Raw genomic sequence first — 14,692 nt, 5'->3', positions numbered from 1 at the left:
GCAGGTCGAGGCTGTGGTGGCCGGGAGCGTGCCACTGCACTCCAGTCTGGGCGACAGAGTGAGACTCGAACTCAAAAAAAAAAAAAAAGTTAGCAAAGGGCTGGGCATGGTGGCTCACGTCTATAATTCCAGCACTTTGGGAGGCCGAGGTGAGGGGACTGCCTGAGAACATGGGTTCGAGATCAGCCTGGGCAAGTTGGCGAGACCTCATCTCTACAATTAAAAAAAAAAAAAAAAAAAAGCCGAGCATGGTGGTGCTTGCCTGTAGCTACTTGGAAAGTTGAGGTGAAAGGGTCTCAGAGGAAGACGTTCAAGCAGCCAACAAACATAAAAAATGCTCAAGCTCACTAATCATCAGAGAAATGCAAATCAAAACTACAATGAGATACTACCTAATACCTGTAAATATGGCTATCAATAAAAAGTCAAAACACAACAGGAGTAGGTGTGGCTGCGGAGAAAAGGAAAGCTTCTACACTGTTGATGAAATGTAAGCTAGTTTAACTTTTGTGGAAAGTGGTGTGGCATTTTCTCAAAGAACTAAAAATTGAGCTACCATATGATCTAGCAATCCCACTTCCCCATGAACCAACCCAGATGCCCATCGAAAGTGGACTGGGTAAAGAAAATGTGGTACATATATATTATGGAATATTATGCAGCCATAAAAGTACAACAAAATTATGTCATTTGGAGCAACATGGATGCAGTTGGAGACCATCATTTTAAGTGAACTATCATAGAAACAATGAACTGAATACTGCATGTTCTCATCATCAGCGGGCCCTAAGCACGGGTCATACGGGCACAAAAGTGAGAACAACAGAAGCTGGATACTGCTAAAGGGGGGAAAGAGGGAAGGAAGGAAGGAGGGAGGGAGGAGGGAGGAGGAATAAGGGGCACACAAGCACACCCTGGGTACCAGGTCCACTATTAGGTGGAGAGGGGGCTCGCTAAAAGCCCAAGCATCACGTGCATGCAATTTACTTAAGTGGAGTAAGTGCTCACATGTACCTCATAACTCTAAAATAAAATAAAGGCTGATTCCAAAAAAAAAAAAAAAAAAAAAAAAAAAAAAAAAAAAAAAAAAAGAATTTTGGAAATATATTTTAGGCTAATAATAATCTTAACCCTGACAAAGAAACTACAATACAAAATAGAAATAATTGGTTATTGTCAAAATTATTTCTATTCACTTATGGATAATACTTTGTTGTAACAAACATTAAGACTGTTAACACATGCAAAAATACTGTCTATTAAAATGTTAGCATGCATTCAGTTAAAAAAGGGCATGTTTAAAAAACTTATTTAGATTTTATTTACATGCAACAAAGACTAGCATATATAGAAGTCTTCTAAACATTAAAATATATTATTGGTATATGTGAACCAGTAAAGTGAGAATCATGTAAGATTTTGCAAGTCATTTTTGGGACAGTGGGAATTTCAGGTTCATGATATTAAGAAACCAAGTGTTAAATTTTGGCTGAACACTAATATTTTAAAGCTTTTAGGATTGTTTTTCTTTCAGGACTCTAAACATATACTCAGTGATAGAAATAAACCTTTACTATCTAACAATGAAGATATAATTACAGTCTGAAAGTTTTATATACCATAACACTTAAAACAGAATCCAGCATGTACAAGTGATAGAAGGTATTATAAGGAACCTTAACAGAAAGATGCTAACATTTTTGCTCACCCAAACACAAGGATCCCACCAATTCAGTTTTATTTGGATAACATAAATGGTCTTTTCAAGTTACTTTATAATTTAAAGAAATCTAAGAGTTTTAATGAAAAGATTTAAAAGTTGAGCAAGTTCACTATTAATCTGCTTGAACAGCAGGTTTAAGACATAGCAGGTATAACTAACTGGATAGATGCGACTACCTATCCTTGGCTCAGTTTTCAGATGTTAAAGGTGAAGTTAGGTGTCTCATATTATTAGTAACAGGTGTGTAAATTAAGAGTTCCTATTCTTTGTTAACCAGATTTAAACTTATAATTTATTATCTACAATCATGTGCCAGGTATTATGTGCTTTATTATCATCTCAAGTTTCATTATAGCACAGGGTTCCTGGTATTTTAGCTGAATACTAATATTTTAAAGCTTGTCTGTTTGCTTTTCTTTTAGAACTCTAAAATTGTATTCAGGGTTAGAAATAAACCTGTACAACCTAACAAGAAGAGAGCATTACTATTTGAAAGCTTTGCAAACCACCTATTAATGAGCAAATTGTGAGAAGCGCTTTTTAATTATTCTTTGGCTTTATTTGGCAGGAAGACTGGAGAACTACAGATCCAAACATGTTACAGGCATTCTATTCCCCCCTTTGCTTGATAATCATGATGAATGGGATCCTGGTAAACAACCATACTTTTCTTTCCTATTTACTTTGACTGACCTAATGGGTCAGGCAAGAAATCAGCCAAGTTTTTAAAAAATAGAGATGGGGGTCTTGCTGTGTTGCCCAGGCTGGTCTCAGACTCTCAGGCTCAAGTAATCCTTCTGCCCCAGTCTCCCGCAGTGCTGGAGGCCACTGCGTCCGGCCTTCAGTTGCGTTTTATTAAACTCATAAAACAGACTGCTACAGGATGAAATGAAATGACTTATGTGACTCCCTTACACTTGATTAAGCAACTGATAGTTTATCTTATCTCAACTAAATCATCTAATGGGAAAGAACTATACTAGAAAACAGTACCTTTTTGGTTTCAAATTGTGCTTCCTCCTGACAGCATCCTCTGCAATTAGGATCTAGCTGGAGCAGGTTGAACTGTCCGAGAAGATCACAAGAGCTGCAGAGCAAGTTGCTGGAAAAACCCAACTCTCTGCATGACTCCTTTGAAAACTCTGCCCCAAAGGCAGACACCTGAAATAGAAAATGAGAAATACAAAATCATTTTACATTTACATTCTAAAGCTTCCCAAAAAGAGAAAAGAGAGTTGCCAAAATCCAACACACTGGAGATGAGTTACTGAAACGTTTCACTTGGAGACACATTCTTTTTTTTTTTTTTTTTTTTTGAGTTGGAGTCTCACTCTGTCGTCCAGGCTGGAGTGCAGTGGCACGCTCCCGGCCACCACAGCCTTGACCTGCTGGGCTCCGGAGATCTTTCTGCCTCAGCCTTCCAAGTAGCTGGAACTACAGGCACATGATACATTCTTTTCAAACTCTATAAGTTTATTTGAGTCGTTGGTTTCTCTCACCTCCCCCACAAGTTTTTTTCTTAAAAATCTGTCATCTTCCAGCTTAGCTAAAATATGGATTACCAAAAAAAGTATGTATCATTTTTCACCTGTATATTACATATAATTATTTTATTAAACATTGTTTTTGAAAAGGAATTTTCTTATAAGGAAAAGTAATATCCATTTCATTTCGAGAACATAACACCTGTTCATATGGGTCGGTAGAGTAACACGAACTGTTGGATTTATCTGCACATTCAGTTGGGAAGGGTGGGAAAGGAGATGGAGCACACCAGAACCAAACTTCTGGTTTTAGGCACTGGCTCCACCCCTTACAAGATGTGCGACTCTGGGTAAGCTGCCTCCTTAAGTTTTAATTTCCTCACAAAGTAAGGACCAATATGTCCTACATAAAACAGACTGCTGTAGGATGTAATGACTTACCTAAAGTAACCAATCGAGTGAATGAAAAAGCAGGCTTTCAAAAACACTCTCTCCCCCCATCCATTCTTCTTTCACCTCTCAGTGACCTGGTGTACCTCCGCCTGGGATAACCCCTACCTGTGCTTTGGATTCTGCATTCTCTCATCTCCACAGGGATTTCGTTTCATCAACACCTCAACCCTTCTCTGTATTCAAGCCCCGTGGCTCTAGCTGCTCTCTTCACATTCTGTCATTTCTGTTACCATAGCCTGGTTTCTGATCCTACTACTGTGTTAAATTTGCCAAAAATCACCAAATGCAAATGCATTCAAAACTGTTTCTGCTTCAGCTGCTCCTTCCAGAGGCTTGCCCTACTTTTCCTTTCTTCTATCCCTCATTCAACAGAATGAGTTGGGGGTCTCATTCTGTTGCCAGACTGGAAAGTAGTGGCACAATCATAGCTCACTGCAGCCTTGAACTCCTGGGCTCAAGTGATCCTTCCTCCTTGGCCTCCTGAGTAGCTGGAACTACAGGTAACACATCACTAAGCCAGGCTAATTAAAAAACTTTTTTTTTGCAGAGACAAGGTCTTGGTATGTTGTGCAGACTAGTCTCAAACTCCTGTCTCAAGCAATCCTCTTGCCTCAGCATTCCAAACTGCTGGGATTACAGGCATGAGCGCCTGCACTATGCATGTCTTAAATGCTGTTGAAATCACAGTTCTGTTTTTGGCTCTCTCTTAGCTTTATATACTTTCTATGGACGACGCCATCTTTATCATGGCTTCAGATATCTATAATGGAGAACTCTCAATTTTTTTTTCATGAATGTCAAGTTTCCAATGCTAACAGCTCACTTGATGTCTCATTTAGATGTTGCATATGTACTGCAGATTCAAAATCTCCAACAGCGAAACGTTATCTTTCTCCTTAAATCCATTCCTCCTCAGGCAATTAGTATCTTAGTAAAATGGCACTATTTCCCTACCAATTAGTTGCCCAGGCCAGTCATCCTATACCCTGTACTCTTCACCATTCTCATAGCCATTTGATTAACATATTTTTACAATTCCACTTCATATTCAGTTCTCAGATCTTTTCCTGCCTCAGAGGCTTATATGCTTACCACCAGGGCTACTTCTCATTACTTTTCCAATCCCATTCTATTTTCCAGCTGTAATGAACTCTTATAGTACTGAAAGTATAAAAGTCCTTCTGGATTTCCAACACACCTTTGCTCACACTTTTCCTATATCTAAGGCTCTTTTTCCACTTTTCACCTTGTTGATTCCTACTTATTTCCAAGAACTTGATCAATATCAGTCTTCTAGAAGCTTTCTCTGAAATAATCAGATCTCAATCTTTAGCCACAATACTACTCTAGTACTTCTCTAAGAAATAAATTTGTGCCTAGTAGTAAAACAGTACCTACCACTCATGACACTGTACTATGCAAATCTGGGATTGTCTGACTCCTCAATAATACTCTGAGCTCTTTTGAGGACAAACATTGTTTCTTGCGCCAGTTCTCACATTTGTTGAATAAATGAATTGGTCAAAACATAGCTTCAAGCAGGGGGAGTTTCAGATTACTTAACTGCAACTGACTGATCTTCCAGACCAAGGGCCTGCAAACTTTATCAAAGGGCCAGATAATGTTAAGCTTTGATGACTATATGGTTTCAGTCACAATGATTCAATTCTGCTACTGCAGTGCAAAAGCAGTCATAGGCAATACATGAATGAATGAGTGTGCCTGTGTTTCAAATAAGACTTTATTTAAAAAAACAGGGTTGGGTGGATTTTGCTCACCAGCTGTAGTTTGGCCTCTTCTAAATTCATCCAGTAGATTAAAATCCAGTGGCATCTCCCAATGAAAAAATTTTATGCTGACATATTCACTCAAAATGCTGATCATCCCATTGGTCTTAACATTAGTTAACACCCTAATATAATATATTACACATCTTTTATCCTAACTCTGTAATAATGTCAAATGTATATAATCTTCAAAACAGATCAAATATTATAGCCTAGTAGAGAAACTTACAAGTTTCCTGGTTAGGTTGTAAGGTTGATCCCTCTAGTCTAACTATGAGACAACTAACTATAACTTGCTACTGTACTTGTATTTTGGGCAATTTCTTCATTAGTAAGGAGATCTGCCTCATCTATTTCACAGGTAAATTTGAAAATCAAGTATAGCAATGGAGTAGATTGTGTTCCAAAGATGGCTGGATCAACATATATACATCATCTTACAATGTGAACAGTATTCCTCCACTGAGAAGTGGGGTCCATGTTCCTCCTTTTGAATCTGGCCCAGAGCCGTGACTGTTTTCACCAACATTGCATAAAAGTTATGTGATTTTTGAGGAAAGGTCATAAAAAAAGAAAGCCTCTGCCTGGCTAGTACACTCCTTTTCTCTGTAAGCATCAGCTTTGGAACTTAACCACTGCTATAAAGAAGCCTAAAACTAGAGAGACAACATGGAAGAGCCCATGTAGAGAGCAACTGACCTCCAGCTGACAACCAGCATCAACTACTACACATGTGAGTAACGCATCTTCAGATTTCAGGCTCCAGTCTGAGGCACCATGGAATAGACAGGCCATCCCTGCTGTGCCCTGTCTGAACTGCTGACCCATGGAATTTGAAAGCAAAGTAAACAATTGTTTTACACCACTATATTTTGGGGTAATTTTGTTTTGCAGCCATAGTAACTCAAACAGGCAGTAAGAGTGAAATCACTTTGAAAATTGTGAACTGCTTAACAAATGTAAAAAAATTGTTAACAAAGCTCATTTAACAAAATAAGAATCTCAAATGAATAATCATGTAACCGTACTATTTAGCTTTATTCTGGCATTTAGGAAGCACCTACTGACAGGTGGCATGACTATGTAAAACAGAGGTATTTCAAAGTTTTAGGACATCTAGATTCAAATATCAGCACGGAGCAAATCTATTTCTGAACAGGAAGTATTAACATTTATCTCACAGAGTCTTGAGGATTAAAAGAAGAAAATGAATAGAAAGCATCTAGCATCCTGCCCAGTATGCAGTGGATACTAAATGTATGTTATCATTATTCCCACCTTTCACTGTGACACAGCCTTAAAAATTACAAAACACTATATAAATGTCTTAATCATTATATTAGATGTGGGGAAAGGGTTCGAGTAAGGGAGATACAAGGTATCTAAGGAAGTTAAGAGTTACTGTAAGTTTTCTAAGTAAACTACTTAAAGTAAACTACCTTTTTCCGGCTGTTCTAGCACTGGTTTTCCAGACTCAAGACTTTGAATTTAAGGACATCAAGCATATTTTAAGCACTTTACAGATAAATACCTAATGTTAAATAATATAGAAAAGAAGTTCGAAATTATGCCTGCAATCTTTTTATCGCCAAAAAGTAACTGAATAGCATTTAAATTTGCACATTAAGACCAAATGTAATTTTTCTTTTTTTAAGTTGGAGTCTCACTCTGTTGCCCAGGCTGGAGTGAAGTGGCATGCTCACGGCCACCCCAGCATCCACCTGCTGGGCTCCAGCGATCCTTCCGCTTCAGCCTTCCAAGTAGCCAACACTACAGGTGTACGCTACCATGCCCGACTAATTTTGGATTTATTTTAGAGACAAGGTCTTGCCAAGTTGCCCAGGCTGGTCTTGAACCTGCGGGTTCAGGAAATCCATTCGCCTTGACCTCCCAAAGTGCTGGGGTTACAGGATGAGCCACTGAGCCCGGCCCAAATATAAAATTTTAAAATAATAAACCTCACTTGTGAGAAAGACAAAGGTTCTAAGGACAGGGCTCCTGACTGGGACAGCCATTTAACTTTCTCTATTGCAGAGCATAATTAACAAACTAAGAGACTCTATTCCCTCGTTCTCCATGTACTGAGTTCCCTGTAAAGAGGGTTCTCAGCAAAAGCAAAACAAAAACCCCCAAAATGGACAGTACCATTGCCTTTTGAGGCAAAAGTCTGATATAGCTACATATTTTATTATACTTATACATATTAGCTGTCTCTCAACTGGTCTTTACTCAGGTAATTCATAAGTTTCTCACATAATTGTGAACAAATTTCCAATATGAGACAAAAGCAAATAGATGGATTTACAGAAGGAATCCCCCCAAAATGAATACCAAAACACAGGCAGTACAGCAAGCTCTTACAAAGCACCAGATATTTTGCTAAACACTTTACACCTGTATTCTATTTGACCTTAACTATCCTAAGAGATAGGTATTATTATCTCCATTTTACAGAGAAGAAACAGAGGCTTAGAATAGTTAAGGTAATTTGTCAAAGACCATCCATGTGGCAAACAGATTGCAGCGTTAAGATTCTAATACTGGCCTGCCCTCAAAACACCTCACCACTGTTAATGACTACCATATTACACAGAATCCATGATACAGCATTGTTGTATGTATCACAAAGAATAACAAAATTCAACTTGGCGAGACCTCATCTCTACAATAAATCAAAAAATCAACTGGGCGCGGTAGCGCATGCCTGCAATTCCGGCTACTTGGAAGGCTGAGGCGAAAGGATTGCCGGAGCCCAGCAGGTCGAGGTTGCAGTGGCCGGAAGTGGCCACTGCACTCGAGTCTGGGCGACAGAGTGAGACTCCAACTCAAAAAAAAAAACACCAAAAAAACCCAAAGAAACAAAAAACAAAAGAATAACAAAATTGCTGACAATTGTAACTGTATGATCCATAAGACCGAGTGAGATATTGACCTGTGAAGAAATGGCATTGAGGGTACCTCAGAATCAGTGACACACAATATCTTTCTATATTGCTTTTCAGTTCAGTGCCTTTCTGAGAGAGGAAATATTATATATGATCTGAATGAAGGACTGAGTATCACTCAGTTATGGGGAGCTTTAGTAAACATCTCAGGTCGTACTAAAATATCACTTTTCTAACGCTTAAGTATACTCAGAATGCATTTTCAGATTAAATCACTTATATCTTCCCAGTTGTAACCTCATTGAAATGCTGAGAACTATGCACTGCCATTAACTTAAAATTACAGCTATTCAGAGGAACAGACAGTGATAAAAACTCAACCTGGACTAGTCTATGGATTCAGATGTGAATTAACAAAATATGAGCCAAGCCCCAATGATAGTTTTATCCACAGCAGTATCTCAGTCTCAAGGTATCAAGAAATTGTTCTCTCATCTCCTTCTAATTCATGTCAGGTTCCATGATTTCACTACCATCAACTACTTATTCCATCTGGTCTTTTTTCTACCCTTGGGCTAACTATGAAATGCAGGTTCTCTAACCTCTTACTGCTTTTCCAACAATTCTCCATACTTCCTTTTATTTTCAAGGTTTTTGTTGCTTTCCTTTCTTAAAAACACTGGTCTTCACAGAATTGACAGGAATACACCGGTGGGAATGTCGCAAGAGTTCAATAAGAGTGCAGTGTCGCCGGCAGCAGTGGCTCAAGCCTATAATCCCAGCACTTGGGCAGGCTGAGGCAATCCTCTTGCCTCAGCTCAGGGGTTCGAGACTAGCCTGGGCAACTTGGCGAGACCTCGTCTCTACAATAAAACAAAAAATTAGCCAGGCATGGTGGTACATTCCTGTAGTTCCAGCTACTTGGAAGGCTGAGATGGAAGGATTGCCTGAACCCAGCAGGTTGAGGCTGCAGTAGCTGTGAGCATGCCCCTGTACTCCAGCCTGGGCAATAGAGTGAGACTCCAAAAAAAAAAAAAAAAAAAGAGTTAAGTGTCCAGGACTTCGTGAATCATTTTTGTATTTTTCAGAGTGGGTGGGAGTCAACACCACTTACACAAACTGCAGATACCCTGATGACTGACAGCAGGGAGCAACACAAATGAACCGGTGGCAGGAGCACTGACCCCTCAGAGGGATATTTTCTTTTTGAGTTGGGAGTCTCACTCTGTTGCCCAGGTGGAGTGCAGTGGCACGCTCATGGCCACCCCCAGTGTTGACCTGGTGGGCTCCGGCGATCCTTCCGCCTCAGCCTTCCAAGTAGCCAGAACTACAGAAGCACACTACCTTTCCTGGCTAATTTCTGGTTTGTGGTGGAGATGAGGTCTTGCCAAGTTGCCCGGGCTGGTCTCGAACCTACGGGTTCAGGTAATCCAGTCGCCTCAGCCTCCAAAAGTACTAGGATGACAGGCCAAGCCACTGAGCCCGGCAGGTACCTCAGAAGGATTTAAATGAACAGATACATATGAAGCACAATGAAAAAAATATAAAAGAAAAATGATTTGCATTCCCTTTGCTCTATTCTAATTGTCAGGGAGGCAGGAAGAGCGGAAGGATATACACACAGGGATATGACTTGGCTAAGTGTGGACCAGTGTAAAGCCGTATAAAGTATGAAGATAGAATAAGCAAGGGAGAAACTGTCTTTGACTCTGCAAGTCTGAAAACAGAATGTGAGTTAAGCTTTGCATTCTATTTAAACAGCTCACTTCACACAGAAGGAAGTAAGAAAATGAAGGCCAAGAGTAAATTAATTTGCCTTAGACTACAGTCGGTTATTAGAAGTTAAAACTAGAAAACAGACTTTGTTAAAATTTAGTGGACTCTTCAGTAAATTACACAATATCATGAATATGAATTCAAGAGGCAGAGCTTGAGAGAGAAAGGCTGTGTATGATGGCTGTCTCTGGGAACATTTAAGTGAAATAGAGTGGTTATTGCTGATAACCCAGTACTTTTATTTGATAGCTCAGTGCATCATTTAAGTGAGGGTGCTCCACTCTGTGGGAGTCACCTTCACAAAAGAATGGGCAACTTGATTCCTCTTCTCAAAAGGTTTCAGTCTAGTGTATGCTTACTAGCTAGAGCTATAGAGTTACCTTTTGAATCATACCTAAGGCAAAGTCCAAGCTTGTGTATTTTAACTTCCTCTTCCCCCACAATTCTCATCCAAAGCTCTAGTTGGGAATCACTAATAACGGAGAACTATGAAGCTAATTGGAAAGCAGTGTTGACAATAGTTTCCAAGTAGGTTTCACATTTCCATGTTTTTGGATCTTGGCTTGTGGATTCTCTCATTCATTTAACAACTATTTCACTTATATGTCAAGTATTGTATTGCTTCATATGTGTATCACTATAGGAATAAAACAGCGATAGGGTCTTTCCCCATGGGGGACCAGTTTCCTCAATGGGAGAATGCTAAGTATCAAGAAATTGTAAAAGAAAGCCATGCAAAGTACCTGAGAGAACAAATATGGATCTCTATGGGAACACACACAGACTCATTTAGGCTTGAGGTACAGGGAAGTATACTGGAGAAAGTGATTTCTCAGTTGAGAAGTAAAAGAGAATAAATAGAAGACAGCTGTATTTCTGTTGTGAGGTGGAAGAGAAGGAGAGGATGAGAAGCTGGGAAGCAACTTCTAGGTAATGGAAACACCACATCCAAACATCTGGTGAGGGAGAACATAGTTGTGAAATATAGTAAAACAAGTGACGTCAATTCTCTAACTATCTGCTCTTCCAGGAGAGGTAAGTGTTGGGAAAAAAACTTGGGTAGACAAAGTGCCTCCTTAAGGAACATTAAAGAGGATAGACTTTACCTTAAAAGCAACAGGGAGCCACTGAAGAGTCTTAATCATGACATATTTAAGTGTTGGAAAATCAGCTGGGTGTGGTAGTGCATGCTTATAATTCCAGCTACTTGGAAGGCTGAGGTGGAAGGATCGCCGGAGCCCAGCAGGTCGAGGCTGCGGTGGCCGGGAGCGGCCACTGCACTCCAGTCTGGGCAACAGAGTGAGACTCCAACTCAAAAAAAGAACATTCTGAATGCACTATAGAGACTGGATGAGAAAAGAAAACGGGGCTGGGCATGGTGGCTCATGCTTATAATCCCAGCACTTTGGGAGGCCAAGGCTGCAGAATTGCTTGAGCCCATAGTGAGGCCTTGTCCCTACAAAAAAAATCAAAATTTTAGCTAGCTGGGCATGATAGTATGCGCCTGTAGTCCTAGCTATTTAGGGAGGCTGAGGTGGAAGGGTAGCCTGAGGTCAGGATGTTGAGGCTGCGGTGAGCAATGATCGTGCCACTGCACCGCAGCCTGGGCAACAAAGACCTCCAACTCAAAAAAAAAAAAGAAAGAAAGAAAATGGCTGGGCACAGTAGCTCATGCCTGTAATCATAGCACTTCAGGAGGCTGAAGCGGGAGAATCCAAGAGACCAGGCCAGGCAACACAGCGAGACCCTATCTCCACAAATGATACAAAAATTAGCCAAGCATGTGTCCCAGGCTACTTGGGAGGCTGAGGTGAAAGGATCACCTGAGCCCACAAGGTTGAGGCTGTGGTGAATGGCACCATCACTGCATTCTGTCCTGGGCAACAGAGTGAGACTCCGTCTCAAAAAAATAAATAAGTAAAAAGAAGAGATGGAGAGACAATTTACAGGAAACTGTTGTGATACTCCACAGGCAAGCAAAGATAGTGTCCTGAGTTTAAGTACTATCTGTGGTAATAGAATTAAGTGGACTGGTGTGGATATTTTTAAGGGGTTAAGAACTAATTAAATTTGAGAGTGAAAGGAAAGAGGACTTAAAATGATTAAATTTTGGCTTGGGCAACTGGGAAGCTGAAAAAGCCAGCCATTTAGATTCTGAATACAGACAGAGATAATTCAAAGGGTGAACCAGGAGGTTGCTATTTCTAAGGAGAGAGATGTTTGTGGCCTGAATGAGGGATTAATAAGTGTATGAATTTAAGTGATATTTATGAAGTAGAATCAATACGATCTGCTAATTGCCTGAATGTGAGATGTGAGATATGTAAGGAAGATATGTGAGTTTCCCAAGTTTCTGGTTTGGATTCTGTGAATGGTCACTGCAGTACATTGATCAAAAATTCCTCCTATCTTGCTACACATACTTCTTTGCAATATGACTGTCACTCTCCCATGTAAAAATGGAATCTATTTTCCATCCCTGAAATGTGGATTAGTCTTATGACTTGCTCTGATAAATAATACTATGTGCTGGTTGTGATATGTGTGACTTCCAAGGCAAGACCTTTGGAAGCATTGTAGCTCCTGCTCTTCTGGAGTGCTGCCTGGAGACTGGCATGAAAAGAAGTTGGTCTACCCTACTGGAGAATGAGAGGTCCCATGGAGGAGAACCAAATCACTCCAGCGGACAGCACCAAACACGCAAGGCAGTACCTCCTGGACTTTTCAGTTCAGCAGACCTACAAGCTCAATATAGTGAACAAATTAGGCAAGATGGGGTGGGGACAGGGGATCAATAGAGGAACTACCCCACTGATCCACAGGATTATGAGAAATTATTGTTTTAAATCTCTAAGGTTTGGGCATAGATAACTAAAAGTCAAAAAACAGGGAAATCAGGAGATGACAACTTGAAATGTTATTTCTTTTTATCCTTCCATGGTGGTGATGGTGAATGCAAGTGTGCAAAATATCTGAGGATAGAAAGTTTAGGGAGAGGTGTTCCAGTAATTTTTAACTCACCAAATGCCTGAATAACGGAGTACTGGAATGTTAGTTAGAGAAGAATGCACACTTTGGACAAGGTAGCAAAAGCAAACAGGCAAGATGCTTTTAAAACTATGATGAAAGAAAAACAGATGTTTATACAGGTTAACTGTATAGTCCCTACCTCCCCCAAACCTCGGATAAATCAAGTTAACCAGGTCTTTTAGGAGAAAATTTTTCAGTAGGTTAAGCAGAGCTTACCTGAAGAATTGAGCTAGAATAGGAAACATAAAAGCTCTCAGTATACATTTAAAATACTTAAATGTTTATTATTCACATAGCATGACATGGATAGCAAACTTCTCATGAGGCGTTAACTAGTCGTTTCAGGAATGAACAGAAAAGTAAGTCAAAATTAGGATTTCCCCGAAGTTTAAGAACTCATCTATTCCGTTAATAAAGAAAAACGAAATAAAGAAATCATGATATTAAAAAATCATTTTAAAAAATCAATGAAATATAAATCACTCTTTGGTAAGAGAGTAGCTCCTTTTACTGCAACAACATTGTTTAAAACTACAAAATCGCCCTGAAGTGCACACTTGCGGTATGTGAATGTCGAAGGGAAACGCAGGTAAGAGGCAACCGACAGTGAAGCAGAACGAGACCAAGGCAGAGAAATAGAGGTAAACTTGAAGACGTGTGACTTGGGCGCCCCGTCCGAAGGAACGGTGCCTTTCATTTCTGCCCGTCTAAAAACAATCTTCACTCTTGCCAAGCTTTTATTGCTCCCCCCATGCCGCCCCACCCCGTGTGACTTAGATTGTTTTTAGCTGGAGCTGTGTAAGAGCGGGTGACAACCCAAGACAAGAAGACAGGAGAAGACCGCCTCCAGAAAACCGGGGCGGGGAAGAAGAAGGAGCATCCACCGAGGAGCGAAGCCACGTTGCATTCCGGCCTCAGCCGTCGCTGGGGAAGCCCAGTCCTTCCACCCTTTTCTAACGTGGCTCCCGAACAGGACGAAGGTCGCGTCCCTCCTACCCGCCCTGGGGTAGCGACGGGGGTGACCCCCACTCACCGCTTGAAGCACGGTCGCCAACAGCAACCGCAGCCCGAAGACCGGCACAAGCGACCCACCCGGCCCGGCCGCCATCGCCACGGCCTTCCGCAGGCTTCCGCTGCCTAGAGGACCCCGCAGTTAGGGGCGGCCACCCCAGAGCCTGATCCAAAACAGGCCACCAAAGACTGTTGCCATCACATCTCTTGTTTTGCAGAGACGTGTGTTAACGAAGGGCATAGGAAAGCTTAAAGGGGGATAAATACCAAGGCAGTCGCTGGGTACTTTCGAGGACCCAAGTCAGGCACTTTCCTAAACTCCCTACTGCTCTGCATCTCCAGGCGTCTTTCTTTCATTCACGACACTTCGTCACGCAGCCGAGAAGCCCCAACTTCGCCAGTTTCAGCCCGGCCTTCTTCTCCAAGCCCACCCAATCGAATGCCGTCTTGGTTGAGCCCTGTGGCAGAGGAAACCAACCGTAAACCGCACCGAGAGCGAAGCTCAGGGCTTCTCCGGTCCAATGAGCGCCGCGGAACGGGAGG

At 41.0% G+C, this 14,692-nt stretch overlaps 1 protein-coding gene across 2 annotated transcripts in view; it reads right to left on the bottom strand.

The window, feature by feature from the left end:
- SELENOF (selenoprotein F) overlaps positions 1-14,513 on the bottom strand; it is a 52,048-nt gene extending 37,535 nt beyond the window's left edge. For both annotated transcript variants that reach the window (XR_002481910.1, XM_008057039.2), the window contains exons 1-2: positions 14,172-14,513; positions 2,717-2,884 (exon numbers count right to left, since the gene is read on the bottom strand). Coding sequence is in view for 1 of the 2 variants with exons in the window: in XM_008057039.2 (XP_008055230.2) it covers positions 2,717-2,884; positions 14,172-14,246 (243 nt within the window). In the remaining variant the exon portion in view is untranslated. The remainder of the gene's footprint in view (positions 1-2,716; positions 2,885-14,171) is intronic.
- Positions 14,514-14,692: the final 179 nt, after the last annotated feature.

The sequence above is a fragment of the Carlito syrichta genome, unplaced genomic scaffold (genome assembly GCF_000164805.1).
Source record: "Carlito syrichta isolate Samal-C Ts95f unplaced genomic scaffold, Tarsius_syrichta-2.0.1 Scaffold302623, whole genome shotgun sequence".
Lineage (NCBI taxonomy): Eukaryota > Metazoa > Chordata > Mammalia > Primates > Tarsiidae > Carlito > Carlito syrichta.
This window is presented reverse-complemented; position numbering and strand designations above follow the sequence as displayed.